Source organism: Condylostylus longicornis, unplaced genomic scaffold (genome assembly GCF_029603195.1).
Source record: "Condylostylus longicornis isolate FDR11 unplaced genomic scaffold, ASM2960319v2 ptg000148l, whole genome shotgun sequence".
NCBI classification, from domain to species: domain Eukaryota; kingdom Metazoa; phylum Arthropoda; class Insecta; order Diptera; family Dolichopodidae; genus Condylostylus; species Condylostylus longicornis.
The window spans coordinates 2,515,428-2,533,836 of record NW_026578116.1 but is presented as its reverse complement, the minus strand read 5'-3'; the positions used below and the strand labels follow the sequence as shown (position 1 = coordinate 2,533,836).

General features: G+C 21.6%; 1 protein-coding gene across 1 annotated transcript in view; it reads right to left on the bottom strand.

The window, feature by feature from the left end:
• The window catches only part of LOC129615801 (heparan sulfate 2-O-sulfotransferase pipe-like), a 134,499-nt gene that overhangs the window by 58,106 nt on the left and 57,984 nt on the right, over positions 1-18,409 (bottom strand). Inside the window, exon 2 of the mRNA XM_055531172.1 lies at positions 8,186-8,244. Coding sequence (XP_055387147.1) covers positions 8,186-8,244 — 59 coding nt within the window. The remainder of the gene's footprint in view (positions 1-8,185; positions 8,245-18,409) is intronic.

Below are 18,409 nucleotides of genomic sequence, written 5' to 3'. Positions count from 1 at the left end.
TATGATCTTTATTGGAGTTTGATCTTTACTAGATTCTTAATAAGTATACATATGAACTGATTCAGAAGAAACCCTAATAACTTTGTGTTATTTCTAAACATATCTATCAACCCAGAGCAATTTTTTAATTGAAAATATGAAATAAATTTCCTGCAATACGATGGTACTACGTTTCACGCACCATCCCAATCACCGACTGCATATTTCACTTATTTCATGCAAGGCATTGCATAAATTTTCTAATTTTTGCTGGTAAATTAATAAAATTTTAACGTCTTTAAGGGTATAATATTGTTTATATTTAGTTGTAATATACGGCAAACTGTACTCGAAAAAGTGACTAGAAATTTAATTTTATTCGAAAAAGTGACCAGCTATCAACTTCATTTTATAAAAATAATGAAAAATAAATGAAATTATTTGAATATTTCATTCAAAACATCTCAGGATGTAGTCACGGTATTTTAATTTTCAATTCTAAGTATAACAATAATTTAATTATTTAAAATAAAAAAATTTCTAAAATATTTTTATTTTAAATATGCTCTTATAGAACAAATTACATATTATCGCTTTTAATAATAGCATTTATTGTTAATTATAAATTCTAACACTTATATTATATAATTTACTTTAAACTTATATAATTCTAATTTTTTTTTTAATACAACCAAATTTTTGGAAAATTAATTAATTAATGTTTTTTTTTTTTAATTTTAGGTAGCAAATTTTATAACACTTCATTTCATTTGATTATTTTTTTTTTCTGTATAACACTTTTACATTTTAAATTCACTTCATTTAAAAAACAAAAGGATATTTTTACAATTAAAATATACTTTTTTTAAGAACATTACTCGGTTAATGTTAATTTCATAATATTTTGTACTATTACTTATCCATAAACTGTTATACATAATACGCGCTTTTGTATATATGTATACAACGAACGATATTACTGCATCACTTGATTCAATTAAAACCATAAAACAAAAAAGGATTTGTATATTTTATAATTAAAAGAAAAAAAAAAAACAAAAATTTTATATAATAAAATTTAAATATAATAGTAATTGTGTTGTTATACAATGCATTGTATATACGAGTATTAAATAATCGTACTCGTATATGTATGATTTAAGTATAAAAATAAAATTCCATTTATTATTTTCATAATAATATAAAACATACAAAAACTTTTAAGAGTATCATCAACGGGTTCATTTCAAAAAAAATTAATGTAGATAAATACAAGCAGATAATAAACGAAAATTAAATTAAATTTAAATATTATACATGTATTTTGTGACTATGCACATACAAAAAAATTGTAATATAATAATAAGGGTTACTATATGCATAATTAACAGTTAATTAACTCTGAAATTTAAGTTCTTTTAATTATTATGTGTGCTCTGATAACTTTAGATAACAATAATTGATGTTAATATTTTTCAATATTTTAAAATTCGATACTAAAGTGGCAAAAAACAAAAAAAAAACAAAATGTTGTATGAGGGAGGAAATAATAAAAACAAAAAAATTTGTTTTGTTATTCTTAAAATATTGTTGTCATTGCTTCCTCCAATAATGTGAAAATATTATTAAATTTAATAACAGGGGAATTATTAATAAATAATTTAAATTTTAAACTTAATTCTGCATTTGCTGAATTAAAATCTGGATTTCCTGAATTGAATTCAGAATGTAATCTTTTCATATTTAAATTTTGTTCTGACTACGCTATCAATAATAATTTTTATGTCAATGTCGTTTAACTAACTTAGTCTTAATTTTCATAATAATTGTATGGTTGCAAGAAAATAAAATCGCCTAATTGAATTTAACATTAAATTGAGATATAAGAATATTGGAATTTTTTATATTCCAAATCATAATGCTCCTGAAAATTTTGATTTAATTCGGACTACCGTCTTTACCAAATAAATAAAAAACGTGAATTAAAAACACATTCTTTGTAAAAATTTTGGTAAGACAAGGAGTGGGGCTTTTTTTGAGCCATCTTTCAAAATTTGTAATTTTTCGAAAGTCACAGTGATGTATTTTATATCAGAGTGATAATTAAAAAAAAGGTTTGCATTGCCACATTTGAATTTTTTTTGAAATAATTATTATTAATCAAAAGTTGAAAAATTAAAATTTTATGAATTAAATTAAGAAGTTGAGAATTTTGTTATAAATTTAATTTCTTTTGATTTAATGAAGCTATACTATGTTCATTTGTAAAATAAGTAATGAAAAGTAAGAGGATACTTGATTGTTATACATGCATTATAACAAGTATAACAATTAATTAATATGAATATGCTTATATAATTATAGTAAATAACAACCAAATACGAGTAAATATTGAAAATATTCCTTGCAACAAAATTATGATTAAAATCAATTATTAATATTAAACATTGTTGTATGAAAATTTTTACATTTTTATATAATATAATTATTATGCATGCATTTCTATTATATAGTTTAATATTGCCAGATTATTTAAATTTTTGTTGTTTACAACTTCATTAATGATTTCCAAATTTTTCAAAAAACAATTAAGAAGATAATTGAATAAATATTAATAATTTTAAATTAAATATTGTGAATACTTTAGAATTTTCAATTGTGAATGAATTTTGAATAAAACTCATAGCTTTTCAATTATAATTACTGTGAAAATAATTAAAATTTATAAGAGTCATAGCTCGACACTTTTACTATTGAATTTTGGTTAAAAACAGAGTCAGAGCATAATTGATAAATTGAAGATAATTGAATAAATATTAATAATTTTAAATTAAATATTGTGAATACTTTAGAATTTTCAATTGTGAATGAATTTTGAATAAAACTCATAGCTTTTCAATTACAATTACGGCGTAAATTAATTAAAATTTGTATAAGAGTCATATAGCTCGATACTCTTTTAAATATAGCTCGAACATAGTTTTGAAATCGCTAAACTAAAAGTAAATAGAATGGCACTGTATTTTAAAAAAATTTCAGATTTCTGGATACAAATTTTGATTTGTTAACGATAACATTTCTTGATGGTTTTTATAAAATACTTTATTACCACCATCCCTAAAGTTGCCAGCCAATTCTCAATTTTATACAATTTCGGAAATGCATTTTCTGCAATTCGGAATTCGTAACATTGTAAAAATTTTTTTAAGTTACAATACAGAACGTGATATATTGCCAAATTTTGATGTTTTTCTTACAATACGTTTTTCTTACAATAAATATAATGGTGCTGTACTGAAATTAATTAAAAAATTTTCTTATATTTTATTAAATAATAAATAATAGCCAATTAAATTTTTTAGTTGATTTGTCAACGTTGTTGTTCTCCTATTTACATAAATTCTATTTAATTTTGAAAGTAAGAGTCATATAAGGTTAAAACAGAGATAATTTGATAATCTTGGGGTGAAAAGTGTCTTTACATTTTCTGGTAAATGAATGAAAGAAAAGTGTTCACTAATTATAATCAAAAAATATATAATTTTATTTATTATAAAACACAATTATAATATAAAACAATAATAATAATTAATTAAATAAATAATGAGAAAAAAGACAATTAAAATTTTTCATTTATAATTTTGTCCACTCAATTATTAAAGAAAGAAATTTTTATTAAACAATAAGATTCTATTGTCAAATAAATTTTTTATTTTATTTATATAATAATTTCCATTGTTATATTTTGTATAAAGAATTTTTTTCTTTAAATTAAAATTCATCAGATAAAATTATTAACAGGCTTTTTTTTTAACACCCAACTCATATCTTATTTATTATAAGCCAAAAAATGGTTATATTCGAAAATTAGCAATATTCGTTGTTTTATTTTTTGTTGTTATTGTTGTTTTTTTTTTATTTATTTTAAAATTTTATTTATCTTTATATTGTATTTGTAATAAACATATTTATGTGTAAATGTAATATAGAGTTGTATATAAGAGATGACAGTTAAATGTACTTTTTTAACATTTTGCTTCCTCATTCTCCCGCTATTTTTCCTTCCATTATTTTTTGAATAATTGTAAATTTACGTAAATATATTTGTACATAATAATTTTTTAATAATACGAGTATAACCTCTTTAAACTTATTATACAAGGTCAAGATAATATACAAAATTAAAAATTCGGGATATACGTAATTTTGACGGGTAAAAAGGTCGAAGAACAGAGAGATTATTTTGAGATCTCTAAATAGTATAAAGACTAAATAGAGAAACAAAACAAAAAAAAACAAAACGAACAAGACGGAACGGAAGTAGATTTAAAAGACATGGAGATACAATGAGAGAGTTAGAGAGACAGAGAGAGAAAGAGACAGAGATAGAGAGTGAGACAGTTAGAGGGGGAGAGATAGAGTACTAATGAATTTCTTTGTTAATTACATTTGCTTTTTGTTTTTGTTTTTTAATTAGTTGCCAATTTTTTTGTTGATGTCAAATGAAAATGAAATTTTCTGGTTAGAACAAATGATCGATATGAGAAAGTGTGAAAAATTATTTACTTTATATTTTTGTTCCCATGTTATTTACAAATTTCTATTTTCTTTTATTATTTTATTTTAGGTAAAATAGAGATTTAGGAGATTTTTATAAGAATTTTGTGTATAGTGTGTATGATTTTTATGTGTTTTTGTGGGTGTTTTAATGTTTAGGGAAGAAGCCATGATATTGATGAAGAAAATCTTTTAATAATAAAATATAATTAATTTATATTTAATATTTATTTATAATAATTATTTTTTATTTGTGTATGTATCAGAAATTTAATAATCTATACTTAATGTATAATTTTTAGTTATTAATTTTAAAAATAATTAGAATAATTTTTACAGGCTTTTCAATTTAACAAATGAAAAAATCAATTTTGAACAAAATTTTAAAATTAGAGAAGCATAGAGAATTTTTTTCTTTGTTTTTCATATAAATACAGTCGAATCTCCCTAACACGAATTTGTTATATTTTCTAACAAAATTAGTTTGTCTTTATACAAAAACAATTCGTTTTTATACAAAAAGTTCATTTTACAGGAGTTTGTTTTATAGGAGTTTGACTGTATATTAATAATCAAATTTTAATAAATTTGAAATTAATCTAATTTAAATGAAATATTTTCATTGAATCAGCTACAATTATATTGATTGAAATTTAAATAAATTACTTAATGTTTAAAAAACAACAAATTTACACTAATTGAGAATTTAGAAAAAATTTGTATCGAATTTACATAAAATGTTATAGCAATTCACAATGTATTTAAGAACCACTTAATTATCACATAAATTGTGACAATAATTGGGTATTGTAATTATTCTAATAAAGGAAATATTTATATAAATATAATACATACTTATAAATATTAAATATAAGTAGGTCTTTATGCTACAATAAAAACCACCACTTAACAATAATGTAATTGAGATATTTTAGAAACAAAGTGGAATTACTATATAGTCTAATGTGTTTTTATTAGTTTAAAGTAAGTAGAATAATTGAAATTTTAAATATATAATTATGAGTAAAAATGTAAATATGATTTCATAATTGTTACCTAATATAACACATATTGTGTTTACATAAAATATAATTAAATAAGTATCATTTAAATTTTCAATGTTCCAAATAATAATTGCATACTTTCTTATTGTAATCAATTAAATTCTAATAATTTAATTTGTTGCCAATACCATAAGTGTGGTGTAAAATTTCGAAATTAAATTTCTCACATTAAATATTTTATAAATTTATTTTAAATTCTAGCTGATACATACCAATACTCGTAAGAGCATATTATATTATAATTTACTTAAATTTTACTTTCCATTAATTGGTGAGTTTTTAATGAAATGAGAAAAATCATATTTCACGCTCTTGAATTTTCATAATTTTTAATATATCAATGACTCTCACGATGATATTAGAAATATTAAAATATAAGAATAAATTGTATTATTTTAATATCACAAATTATACTATTTAATTTAAGTGTTTAAAATTATTTTAAATAATTAAATTATTTTTTTTAAATAAGTTATAAAAATCTATATAACTTTTTTTGTATAACAATAAAGGAAATTTATTACATTATAAATATTATAAATTATGTATAACAAATTGCAATTTCAAATTTTTATTTTGTTTTTGCTTATATTCAATTATAACAATTGAAATTATGACGATTGAAAAAAAAAATATATAAATTTTAATTTTATCATAAAATTTTATGTCGTATAACAATTATAGCAAAAGTTTTATAATTCTAAATATGAAATTCAAAATTTTTTTTTAATAATTTTATTATCATAAATTAAAATATGATTTAATCAAATATATTTATATTTGATTGGATTTTAAAATATTTCTAAAGTGATATACAATTATAACAATTTGATGTGTATGAATAAACAGGTTTAATATATAATAATATTCTATACAATGTAATAAAATGTATAGTGCAGTACAAGTTATAAGAAAACTTCTTTGCTATTTATTTATACATTGTATGTATAACAATTAATTATATTTTGAATTAAATATATAAGAGAGAGAGAAAGAGAGATATTATGATTTGTATGATTAATGAATATGCATGATATTGGAAAGGTATAGGAATCTATTATATAGGAAGAAATTTTTATATGTATATATAATTTGTATATATTATGTATATATATATATACAATTACAATAGAATCTCTATGTAACTGAAACCGAATATTGACAAATTTTGTTCTTAATATAAAAATTTAACAAGATGTTGAAAATTTTCAAACACAATAAAATTCTATGACCAAATAAAATAACCGATCTTTGAAATAATATCGTATGTTCGTTATACAGAGGTTCTACTGTATATATACAAATTTTGTTAGAAGTTTTTATATACAATAATAAAAATATATAATATTGTTCGCACAATATATATATAAATATAATATTATAATTATTGATGAGATGTAATACAGTAGGATAGCAAACATTGCAATAGCCTTAAGCAGTGATAAGCTTTTTTTGCAAAAAAATTTTTTTTTGTATTAATTTATTAGAATTCACAATATAACATAATTAAAGATTGTACGTATATTGTATATATATATATAGAAAACAGATAATAGTACAAAAATAGACAATATATATATATAGATATAGATTATAGCAAATAGTAACAAAATCACCATCAAAATAATAGTCAAAGCCAAAAATATAGTTTAGTTAATAGACAATATCGACTACCAGTGCAACATTTCCTCATACGCTTTCGATCAAATTTAAAATTTTTGTTTTTTTTTTTTTTTTTTCATTTTCAAAAAAAAATTTCTTTATTGTATTTGTGTAAAATTGTGTTTTTCAAATATTTTTTTTTGTATATAAGTGTGTTTGTGTATGTGTGTTATTTATTTATTAGAATAATTTAAAAAAAAAAAAAAAACAAAATAATAACAAAATTAAATATTTTTTTTTGTTTTTTTTAAATTTTCCATGTGCTTTCTCTTTGTCATTATTATTACTCTTTTATTATCGTTATTAAATTGAAACAAATCCAAAAAAAAAAAACAAAACTAAAATATTGTTATGATTTTGTTATGTTTTGTGTTATTTACAGTTATTTAATATTTTAAATACAACATGTATGTATGTATATTTTTTTGTAAATTTATGTTAAATATTTATTTTTTATTAATTTTATTATTTATTCTACATACAATAATAATTATAATACAATATTGTTATTATTTAATAATAAAGCAAAGTGAGCGTCGCGTTGCTGCGTTTTATATTGTGTTTGCTTCAAAATTATTTAATTTTAATTATTATTGAAAAATAAAAACAAAAAAAAAAAATGATTTGAAAAATTTTATAAATTTTATAATTTAAAATAATAATTTGAATTTTATTTATTTTTTGTTTTTATTTTTGTTTTTTTTTTCTTTTTTTTTTATTAGTTTATTTTTTGGTTATATACAAAAAAAAATTTTTTTTTTTTGGTTAAATACAAAATCTAATTTGTTATTTAATTATTTAATTTGAATTATTTTAATTACAGAAATTAAAAAAAAAAAAAAACAAACACAAATATGTATAATAAATATATTTAATAAAATATAATAATAAAAATAAAAAATAAAAGGAAAAATGACACTTACTTGGCCAGTGCTCTTCAAATATTGATAAGTACTGTGTAATCCTTTTAAATCGTGATGTTCTGCAATTAATAAAAGAAAAATACATTTTTTTTAATAAAATTTTGAATAATTAAGATTGAAATGATTTTAAAAATCTGCCACAATTTTAACTATCTTTCTGAAATGGTAAAATTGGACTATCCGAGCCCTAACACTTGATTAATTAATATTGATACACCTGAATTTTTAAAATTATTTTTTAATTTTTGATTCAATATACAGGGTTACAATAAATTATTTTAATATTCAATTATATTTTTTTGAAAACTGCATTTTAAGCTTTAATTTTATATATATAACTTTATGTAAATTAAAAAAAATAACAATATTCTGTTAATATAAAAAAATCACATAAAAAAAAATTAAATATTTTTTTGACTACTACTAATTCATACAGCTGCAAAAGTTGGTACATGCATGCGTTATTATTTTAACCGATTTTATACTTCTAATGAGAATTAAGACAAATTAGCGTTATTTTGCCCATAAGACAACAATTTTATTAGCATAATTAAATTAATTTTAATAATGTATTATTAGTTAGCGCGAAATATGACATGTGGAGGGCTTATTGTAAATGAATTGCGCGATTTGACGGTGAATAAGTACCAAAATGGAAAAAAATATGGTGAAATATCAAAATAAATTAATTTAATTTGAGCTACTGTAGTGAGGCATTATTAAAAATTTTAAAAATTAATTAAATGATTTAATATGAATTCTTAAATAATCTAAAATTATCTAATAAAAATTTCATGAATTTCGAATGTGGTTTTAGGAAAGTGATAAGCGATTTTTTGAACTATAAAAATTTTGATGAATAATTTTATAATTGTAATTTTCAAGCATGTTTAAAAGCTACAGAAAATAAATAACAAAAAAGGTGCTTTCGTTACTTATTTCTAAAGAAATCCTACACTATATTAAAAAAAGTAATTCAGACTTCAAGAAGTCATTTTCTGAATTCTCCCTAAAATTTAATAGACTGGAGTTGTAAAATTTAACTAGTGTAGGAAAAAAGAATTGTTCGTAAGACCTGCCGATTGAAAATCTCATTGTTATAAAAAATAATTACCTATTTTTTGTTATCAAAAAGAATATTTTGAATTTTTTTTTATACTATTAAGGGCCTCCAAAACTAATATTTTTGTTTTTACAAAATAACAAACATTGAATAACTATTTTCTATTGGTAATCATTTGTTTAATTATCATAAATTTATTACAGAAATATTTTATAGATTTAACACAGATGTAACAGTTCCATTATTGTAATTATGTATATTAGGTTTATAAATAGAGTAAATATTAGGTTTATAAGTAGAATAACCAAATTATTATGACTATATTATAATTAATAAATTGCTTTATTTGAATGTTTATTTAATTATATGGAAAATAATTTAATTTAATAAAATTATTTACAACATTTTCAATATTTTATACATACAGACATACATACACATATTTAAAAAAAAAATGGAAAAACAGCTAAAATTAAATTTTTTAATTTGATGCCTTTTGTTTCTGTCTCATATTTAATTTGTTATATTTTTGCCTAAGGCTGAATGAAATTATCATTTACCGATAAATTAATAACTTAATGAAAAATAATAATTATTTTATTTTTTATCCTGTTTTTTTATATTAATTTATAAAATTTTAAAATATTTGATTTTAATGAAATTTTTGTGTTTTCTGTTAATTCAATTGTGAAAAATATGAAGAGTACTAGTTTTCTTTTGCAAAATATAATTTTTCTTTCTGAATTTTGTAAGAAACTGTAATATACTCCTCTTGAGTTTAATATTTTGAAAATATTTTGCAGTAAAATGGCAATGAGTTCAACAAAATTCATAAAATATTTCAATTTTCATTACGACTTTGAAAAATTGTATTTTTAGGGCTTTGAAATATTGTAATTTCTTAAGGGGGCGAAATAGATTTACAAACGAACTGAGTGAAAATAGAAACCCCATTTTTTCCCAATTTTGTTGTAAAACTGCTAAAAACATTTTGCTTTGTTTCACCTATATTTCATATCTTAAACATTGATTTCATGTGTAATTTAACTTATTTTTTATATTTCCTATAAAATTGGATTAAATTTATAGATAATATTTAAGAAAAGAAAAAGAAAAACAACACAACAATCAATTATAAATATTACAGTTTTATATTTTAAATATAAGTTTGTTGAATTGTTGAATACTAAAAATAATGTTATACTACTTGTGAAAAAAAAAAACATTGAAATTGAAGATCGTGAATGTAAAGATAATGAAAAGATTTGTTATAAAAGTAATACAATGGTCAATAGCTGCATTGCATTTCACATATAATCATAAGGTGGTCAGAAAATTGTATACTAGTTTTCATAAAAAATTTGTGAATTTGCTATGGAAATAATTCGATGAATATCGGATTAGCGATAATTTAGGGTACTGTTTTCATATACTACAAAATTTAAAGTTAAGTCTATGATATTGTTTGATGACTTTTTACATATCAGACAGAAATTATCAGATGGAGCTTAAAATTCACGTTAAAATTTAACAATTTAACGAAAATAATAACCAAAATCTCACAGTTAATCTGATAAGAAGACAAAGTCTGTAATGTCAAACAAATTTCATAATTATATGTGCAAGAAATTAAAAATTTTATTACATTCTGTTATACTAGTTGCAATCAGAAAATTTAGAAAGGAAGCTGAGAAAATTATGAAAAAAATAAAGATTATTTTCTTTTTTTATTTTTCTATTAAATGTTACAAATAAATTCAATGTATACGTGTATATTTGCACTTAAATAAAAAACTGTGAGTTTAAAAAAAGAGAAAAAAAATAAATTGTAAAATTATAAAAAATGACAAAAGGAAATCGAGTTAAATGGACATAAACAAAAGGAATATGGAGGCAGTAAGAGAGAGATAGCAGTAGGTAGAGTGAAAAAAAATTTGGATTAAATTTAAACATAGAAGATAATTGAAATGATTGTCCGTTTAGATAGGCCATTCAATATTAAAACAATTAGTCATAGTAGTTTTGCAAATATCCGCTCAAATCTTGGCATTCGGTATTGACTTGATTATGGAAGTACCATGTACACGAGGCGTTTAATTAAAAGGGGCTGCAATTCTTTATTAAACAAAAAAAAAAATAGTAATTGGCCCAAATGAATGTTGAGTAACTGAATAAGAATACTAATAGGAAACTAAATAGTTAATAAAATTTATCAAGGTAAAAGTATTAATTAAATATAACAGTTTTTTAAAATTTCAATTTATTTTTCCTTTTTTTTTCATGCATTTCTCTTTAATAATATTGCTTTGTATAGGATTTTTTGCCCATGGCTATTGATTCACAGAAAATTAATGTTCTGAAAGTAGAACAACAGCGTTTTGTGCTTTTGTCTTTCTCTGTTGTGCTCTTAACATTCACTTCACTTTAATAGAACGTATATTTAGTTATCGTAGTAACGGTAAATTTTTTTTGTGGTTTTTACTTTGTGGAAGAACTTTAAATACTTCCTTTGTCAAGTTATTTCCAGGTGATTGAACATAAAAAATAGAGAATAATGAGTCTAGTTAATATTATAAAGGAATTCCAAGTTTTGTTTTATAAGATTTTCATTTAAGTGAGGTAAAAAATCAATTTTGTTTTTATCGTTTTTTTTTCCTTTTTTGTTTTTAAAGTGTTCGTGTATAAAAAATGAATTATAAGTATATGTAATACAAAATGTTACAATAAATAATCGAAAAAATTGAAGTCTTTTTACAATTTAAAATTAAGTAATATGAATTGACTTCGAAAATGCATTATCAATAGACAATTCAGCAATTAACACTTATAAGCTGAATTGTGTATTAATACTGTATTACTGTATTTTATAGAAGTCAAGGATATTTGACTAAAAATAGATAACTAATAAAAATATTTCAAATAATTGTGTATGACTCAAATTAGGCCATTGTTTGAGAAAAATAATTTTCAATGTCACATGTATTTTGAATTTTGCTTAATTTAATTAATTTCTTCAATTATATTACGAATAACTGAAGAATATTCGAGAAAAAATTAGAAAGAACTTTTAAAACCAAGAAACGTGTTGTTCTTTTTCATTAAAGCCAACTGTTTTGTTTAATAGGAATATTAACTTTGAAATTCGTATATATATATAATAATTGATTTATTAATCTCTTTAGGTAATAGTGCTAATCAATTCAATACATAGTTACAAGGACATTATCCAGTTGTTGATTTCAATATTAACTTATCTATTGTCCAATATATTTAATGACAAATTTAAAATTTTCTCCCAAAAATAAAATTTCTAATAATTAAAAGCAAAATAATTAATTACCTATGTGCTCGAAAAGTCTTTATAATTTGAATTTCTATCTAATTATCTTTATTTTAATTCAATATTTTTTCCAAATATTCAATTTTCCTATTGCATATTTTTCTAAATTGTTAAGTTGAGTATTATGGTGCATTCAGTATTTTGAGCTGTTTGAGCCCTTTGAGCTAAATTTACTACAGTACTCAACATATAGCTACTTGTATTTCGGTCATTATTTTGAAAATATCATTTTATAGTTTTCCTACAATAATGTGTACATAGATTTTATTTAATTTTTTAAATTTTCTTTTCTATATATAAAGTGTTTGTTATTTCCTGTATAAAAAGGTTTAAGTTTTTATTTTTTCTATTCAGTATAGAGTATTTTGTTCGCTGATAATTTTCAAATTTCAATTCAATTATATTTAAAGGTCTTGGCGAAAATTGAAAAATTTGTTATTGAAAAGTTTTATTCTTAAGATTGAAATGAAATAGATAATTATTGTTAAAGAAAGTTGAATTTTTTAAAAGCTATGATACAATTTTTTCTTTTTTAATTGAAATCAAAATTCAATTAGATTAATGTGCAGTAGATTTAAAGACTATGTAGGGCATATTGTATATAGAATTAATATAGTAAAGATATTTTATGTGATTAAGTACAAAGTAATGAAAGAAAAATTTCGTATACCTTACTTATACAGAAGTACATACACAGTTTTGATTTTAGATTTAGTTTTAAAAATTTAAAAAAAAATTATGGCAAATAAATATTGTTCTTTCTTTTAAAAAGTAGGTCATTTGTTTCTTTTTTGTTATTTTTAAAAAATTTGAAATTATTTCTAATAAAATTTAATTTTATTTAGGAAATGACGGGAAATTTATTAAATGGCTATTAGACCTTAAATGGAAAACCTTTCCATTCAATACTTTGAAAGTTTTTTAAATCTATTCGGAAAATTTGAAAAATTTGGAGGCCAATCTTCTGTAATAAAATGTTAAAATGAGAGTAAAAATGAGGGGCTCAGAAGCAGAGTGGTGTAAGCCACAATAACTAAAAGTCGTAATCAAATAATTTGGTGTGTTGAGCTTTGTCGTCTTCTTGATCAGAAATTTTTATATACAAATTATTGTTAATATGACCGTAGATAATAGATTCTCGTAAGTCAGTCCTTTTGTGTTAATGAAAAAATACAATTTAATTTTTATTTTGTTTATTGATATTATCATGCACAAGTGTCGAAACAAATAATTAATCATGTTTCAAAGCGTTATACTTTCACGAAGATCGAATAGTTAGGTGGTTTTAGACAAAAAAAATCATTTATAATAAAACTTCTTTCTCCAATGTTTGTAATCAAATCAAATAATTTACTTAAAAATTTTAAACATATGCTACTATTATGGACAAAACTGTTGTCCAAAATTTCAACTCTGTATTTCATAAATTTAAGACACTATATTATGTAATTTAACATTTCAATGTTGAACAATGCTAAAATTTCTCAATTTTTGAAAATATTTTAGTGTTATAAATATTTTTATGTGGTCAAGACTCAAGATTACATATTTATTTATATAATATAATATTAGCGCAATCTGAAAAAAAACCTTAGTTTGTATACAAGCAATGTAAAAATTTATTTTTTACCCGGAAACTAGGTAAGCGACCATCAATTCCAAATACTCTTATACATTACATTTCCTATAGATCTCAAATATAGTTTGAGATACTTTAAATTTTGAATGAATATCATTCAAAGCTATAAATTTCTGTTTTATACCATAATATTGCTAATGTGCTATAGTGCATGTATGTATATCTACTTATATTGTATCCTTTGTACAATAATGCTAAGTTTATATTTTATTTTCGAATTAAAATTTAAAAATCGATTTTTCATGTAAAATAAATAAGATTTGCATTATACGAATTGAAACCAAAAATATCTAGTAAACTAAAAAAAAAAAAAAAAAAAAAATCTATTCTAAAAATATTAAGAGATTTAATCGACATTGGTAAAAGAAAGAAAAAAATATTTTTCAATTATTCTTTTATGAATTTTTAAATTGTATTCATTCTTTGTCCATACGGAAAAGAAAATTATACGGAATTGTATATAAAATTGATAATGCGTAATTGAATAAAATATTGAAAATAAAGAAGCCAAAGTTTTTGTTACAATAATCTTTTAAAATGGAAATGAATTTGAAGATTTTTGAAGAACAACATTAAATGATTAAAAGATTAATTTGAAAATTTGGAAAAATTGTATTTCAACCCGCAATAACGAATAACTAGCATAGGTGAATAAAAAATTCCGGCCGAAATATGATCTATTGCAAGGACAATCGCAATTATTTAAAACCGATTTTATCCATCTTCTCCAAACAAAATAATCAGGAAGCGTTAAATCATTTGTTTCCGATGACTATTTAATATAGTGCTAAAAATTTGAAAATAATAGCTCACCCGGCACATTCCCAATTAATATTTTGTTGAAAAATTAAAAAATTAAAAGCACTGTTTCGGTAATCAGTTTCTCAACAGGTAAAATAAAGTTAATTGATTTGATTTGACATTAATGTGATGAATCCCGCGCCAAATGTCAAAAATAAATACAAAAACAAACGCATAACAGCATAAATATTCCTCTTTGCCGAATTTAATGCATATGCATAATGTCTATGGTCATATTATTACATTCAAATTCCTTATATTCAATCAATGTGACCAAATTGAATGCAATACTCGTATTTGTATTTTTAGTTTCATTTGTGTAAATTGATGGCATAAAATGTTGCCTAAATGATAATAAATTTTTGTTTTTTTACACTTTTGAAAATGTCGATGATGAAATTGCAAATTACATACGTTAATATTTGTATAGTATATACCATGTAGCTAGTTTAAAGTTTAAGCTTTAAAATTATTGTAAGATGTTGAAGATTTAATTGAAATGCAATTTTATTGCAAATATAAAATTTTTCATATTAAATAGTGCAATTGAGAAGATCATGTAATTTTCAGTAAGAATGTAAAAATACATACTGAATTTATATTACAGAGTTTAAAGATTACATTACGTAATAGGAAAAAATTCGCTACAATTCATTTAAATAAAGTGATTAATAAAGTGATCAAATAAAATGATTGGTATTTTGTAAGTAATTTAAATATTAAATTGTTTATTACATAAATACTTTCTAAATTGAGAGGTGTTTTTTCGGTGCATACAGAAATTTTTTATATTTAATATTAGTTCCTGCCTGTATGTATATTATGAAGATACTTGAAAAATTTAGTAAACAAAATATTTGTTATACAATTTTTAAATTAAAGAAAAAATCCCATTGCATTTAGTAATAAAAATTAATTTTATTTTATATCAAAGTTTTTATAATTTTGAATTGGTTAATTGGTATTTTATTGCACGAAACACATTGTATTGTAATGCAAACCTTAAATAATATTTTATTGCTGTTTAGTAAACCAAAATGTTGTGCTTTTTATGCTGCCTTCTTTGAATGTATTTGGGTACGCGTTTAAATAATGGAAGTTTTTTCTATTACCAACAAGTTAATTGGATAACATTGACATCACTGCGCTGTAATGTTTCCTTCTTAGAAAATTGAGAGAGATTAAACTATAACTCAAAAATACTAAAATATTGCCTAAACTTCTCAGACTAAATTCTCAACTAATATTCTACTTGGAGTTTATCTTCCGAAAAAAATTACTATTATTGGGAATTCAATGAGCCAGTAAGAATTTATTTAATTTCTTTAAAATTTAAAAGAATTCTCGTTGTTCTAATTTTTGCACCAACTTATTTATATTTTGAGCATCTTATTTTTCTGAAACTACAAGTATTTTCAACTTTCTATAAAATCAAAAAACTGGCGGTTAATTTTTTGTCACCAAAAAAAATTTATTATTATTTTTTATTTTAATGTTAGTTTTCTGTTAATTTTTACCCTAAATATATGCAATAGTTATAGTATATTTTGGCAAATAATTCTGAGATCGGAATTGTATTAATGCAAAATTCAGCTTATAAATGTCAATTGCAGAATTGTAAATGGACACGATATTATTGCAATACCAATGTCAGGGTAATTTAAAGAGAAGATTTAAAAAAAAAGGGCTCTCATTTGTTCGAAGGAAATGTGTTACTTTATAAAATAATTGGTTGTATTGGTTACAGTTGGATTGATTTCACTTGTTTCTCTTAAAAAAATCGCTTTATCTCGCTCTTTCGATTTCTTTTTTACATATTAGCACAATATATACAAAGCATATTGTAATCAATTCCACTTAAATAAATTTGAAAACGCACCCATTCTTAATTTATTAATTGTGGTAACGCAAACACTAATAGCCATGCATTTAAAATTTTTAATAAATAAATTTTTTTTTTATAAAATCTGCAAAACCTGAAGCTTAAAAAATTTTAGACGTATATCTACATGTTTGTAAATGTAAAGCACTTGTTGAAGAACATACATACATAACTAGGTAAATAACGTCATATAGGATCTAAATCCGCCTACAAATTATTTATGCAATTTAAAACAACGTTATTATCATATTAACGTTAAATAATTTCAAGTTTATCAGTTCAATTAAACTATATCTACCATCAATTTTCTATATGAGAAAGAAAGTAAAAAAAATATTTGATTGAAGATTTTAAAAAGGAAAAATTTTTTAAAAGAAAATTAGTGATATGCAATACTTTCAGCATAATAAAAAATAATACAGTCGAACACGCTTAATTCGAACATAGAAAATGTCTAAGAATTTGAGATTTTACGGGATTTGTGAAATTAAGCGAAACACGGATAAATTCACATTATGTGTGAAATTAAGCGAGCCTGAAATATTCAATAAAAATCACTATAAATCGTAATTGATCGCAATTTCAATTGGTACATTTCTAAGGAAAAAATGTGTTCACATTCAATAGTTTTGTAAAAAAAAAATTGCCAACAGGATGTCGTAAGCAAGAAGATTTGCTCTTTTTGTTTAAAAAAATAAGAATTGTTCTTCTGAATTTTTCTCTCAAATTTTAATAATGTGATTTTAAGCGAGTTCCAATATGTGTAAAAATATATGGAAATTTGTCTTGACAAAAACTTTGTGAATTTGATCGAGTTGCTATATTAAACAGAGTTAATATTAACCGGGTTTGACTGTTGTTTTGCTTCAATAGAAAACACAAAGAAAAATCTAATCTCTATAATAAACTAAAATAAAAATTTATTAGAAAACTAGATTAACTTGTATTTTTTAAAATAAAAAAAAAAATATATAATTATTATGAATGAATTCTGGATTTAAAGTATATAGCAATGAAGCCTCATGGTATCAAAGAAAATTGAAACATTTTCATGAAAACTGAAAAATAAAATTAAAACAAATTTTTTTTTTTTTTTGCTGACGGAAAACCTTCTTTACATATTAGATATTTCAATTTGAAAATGTTTAAGTCCCGAAAGCAAGAAAGGAAAATAAGAGAGCCAAAAAAAAAAAAAAGTTAAAACATAAAAGTTTTAATAGCTTCAAGTTTTTCATTTTGCTTCATATTTACCTTGCGTTTTGTTTTTTTTTTTTACTCTTAACCTTTTAATTAATTAAAAAGCTGGTACTGGTGTATAGTGATTACAATTTTTTTTTTTTAAATCTGCATTCAACTTTTTATTTATACGTACGTATCCTATACAATGCCTCCATACATAAATATTATTTATATGTAAAAGGAAAGATTATATTGAGAATAGGCGTGGATAAAGGACCACACCTAAACAAGAAGTTGACATTTTTAGATATAAAAAATAA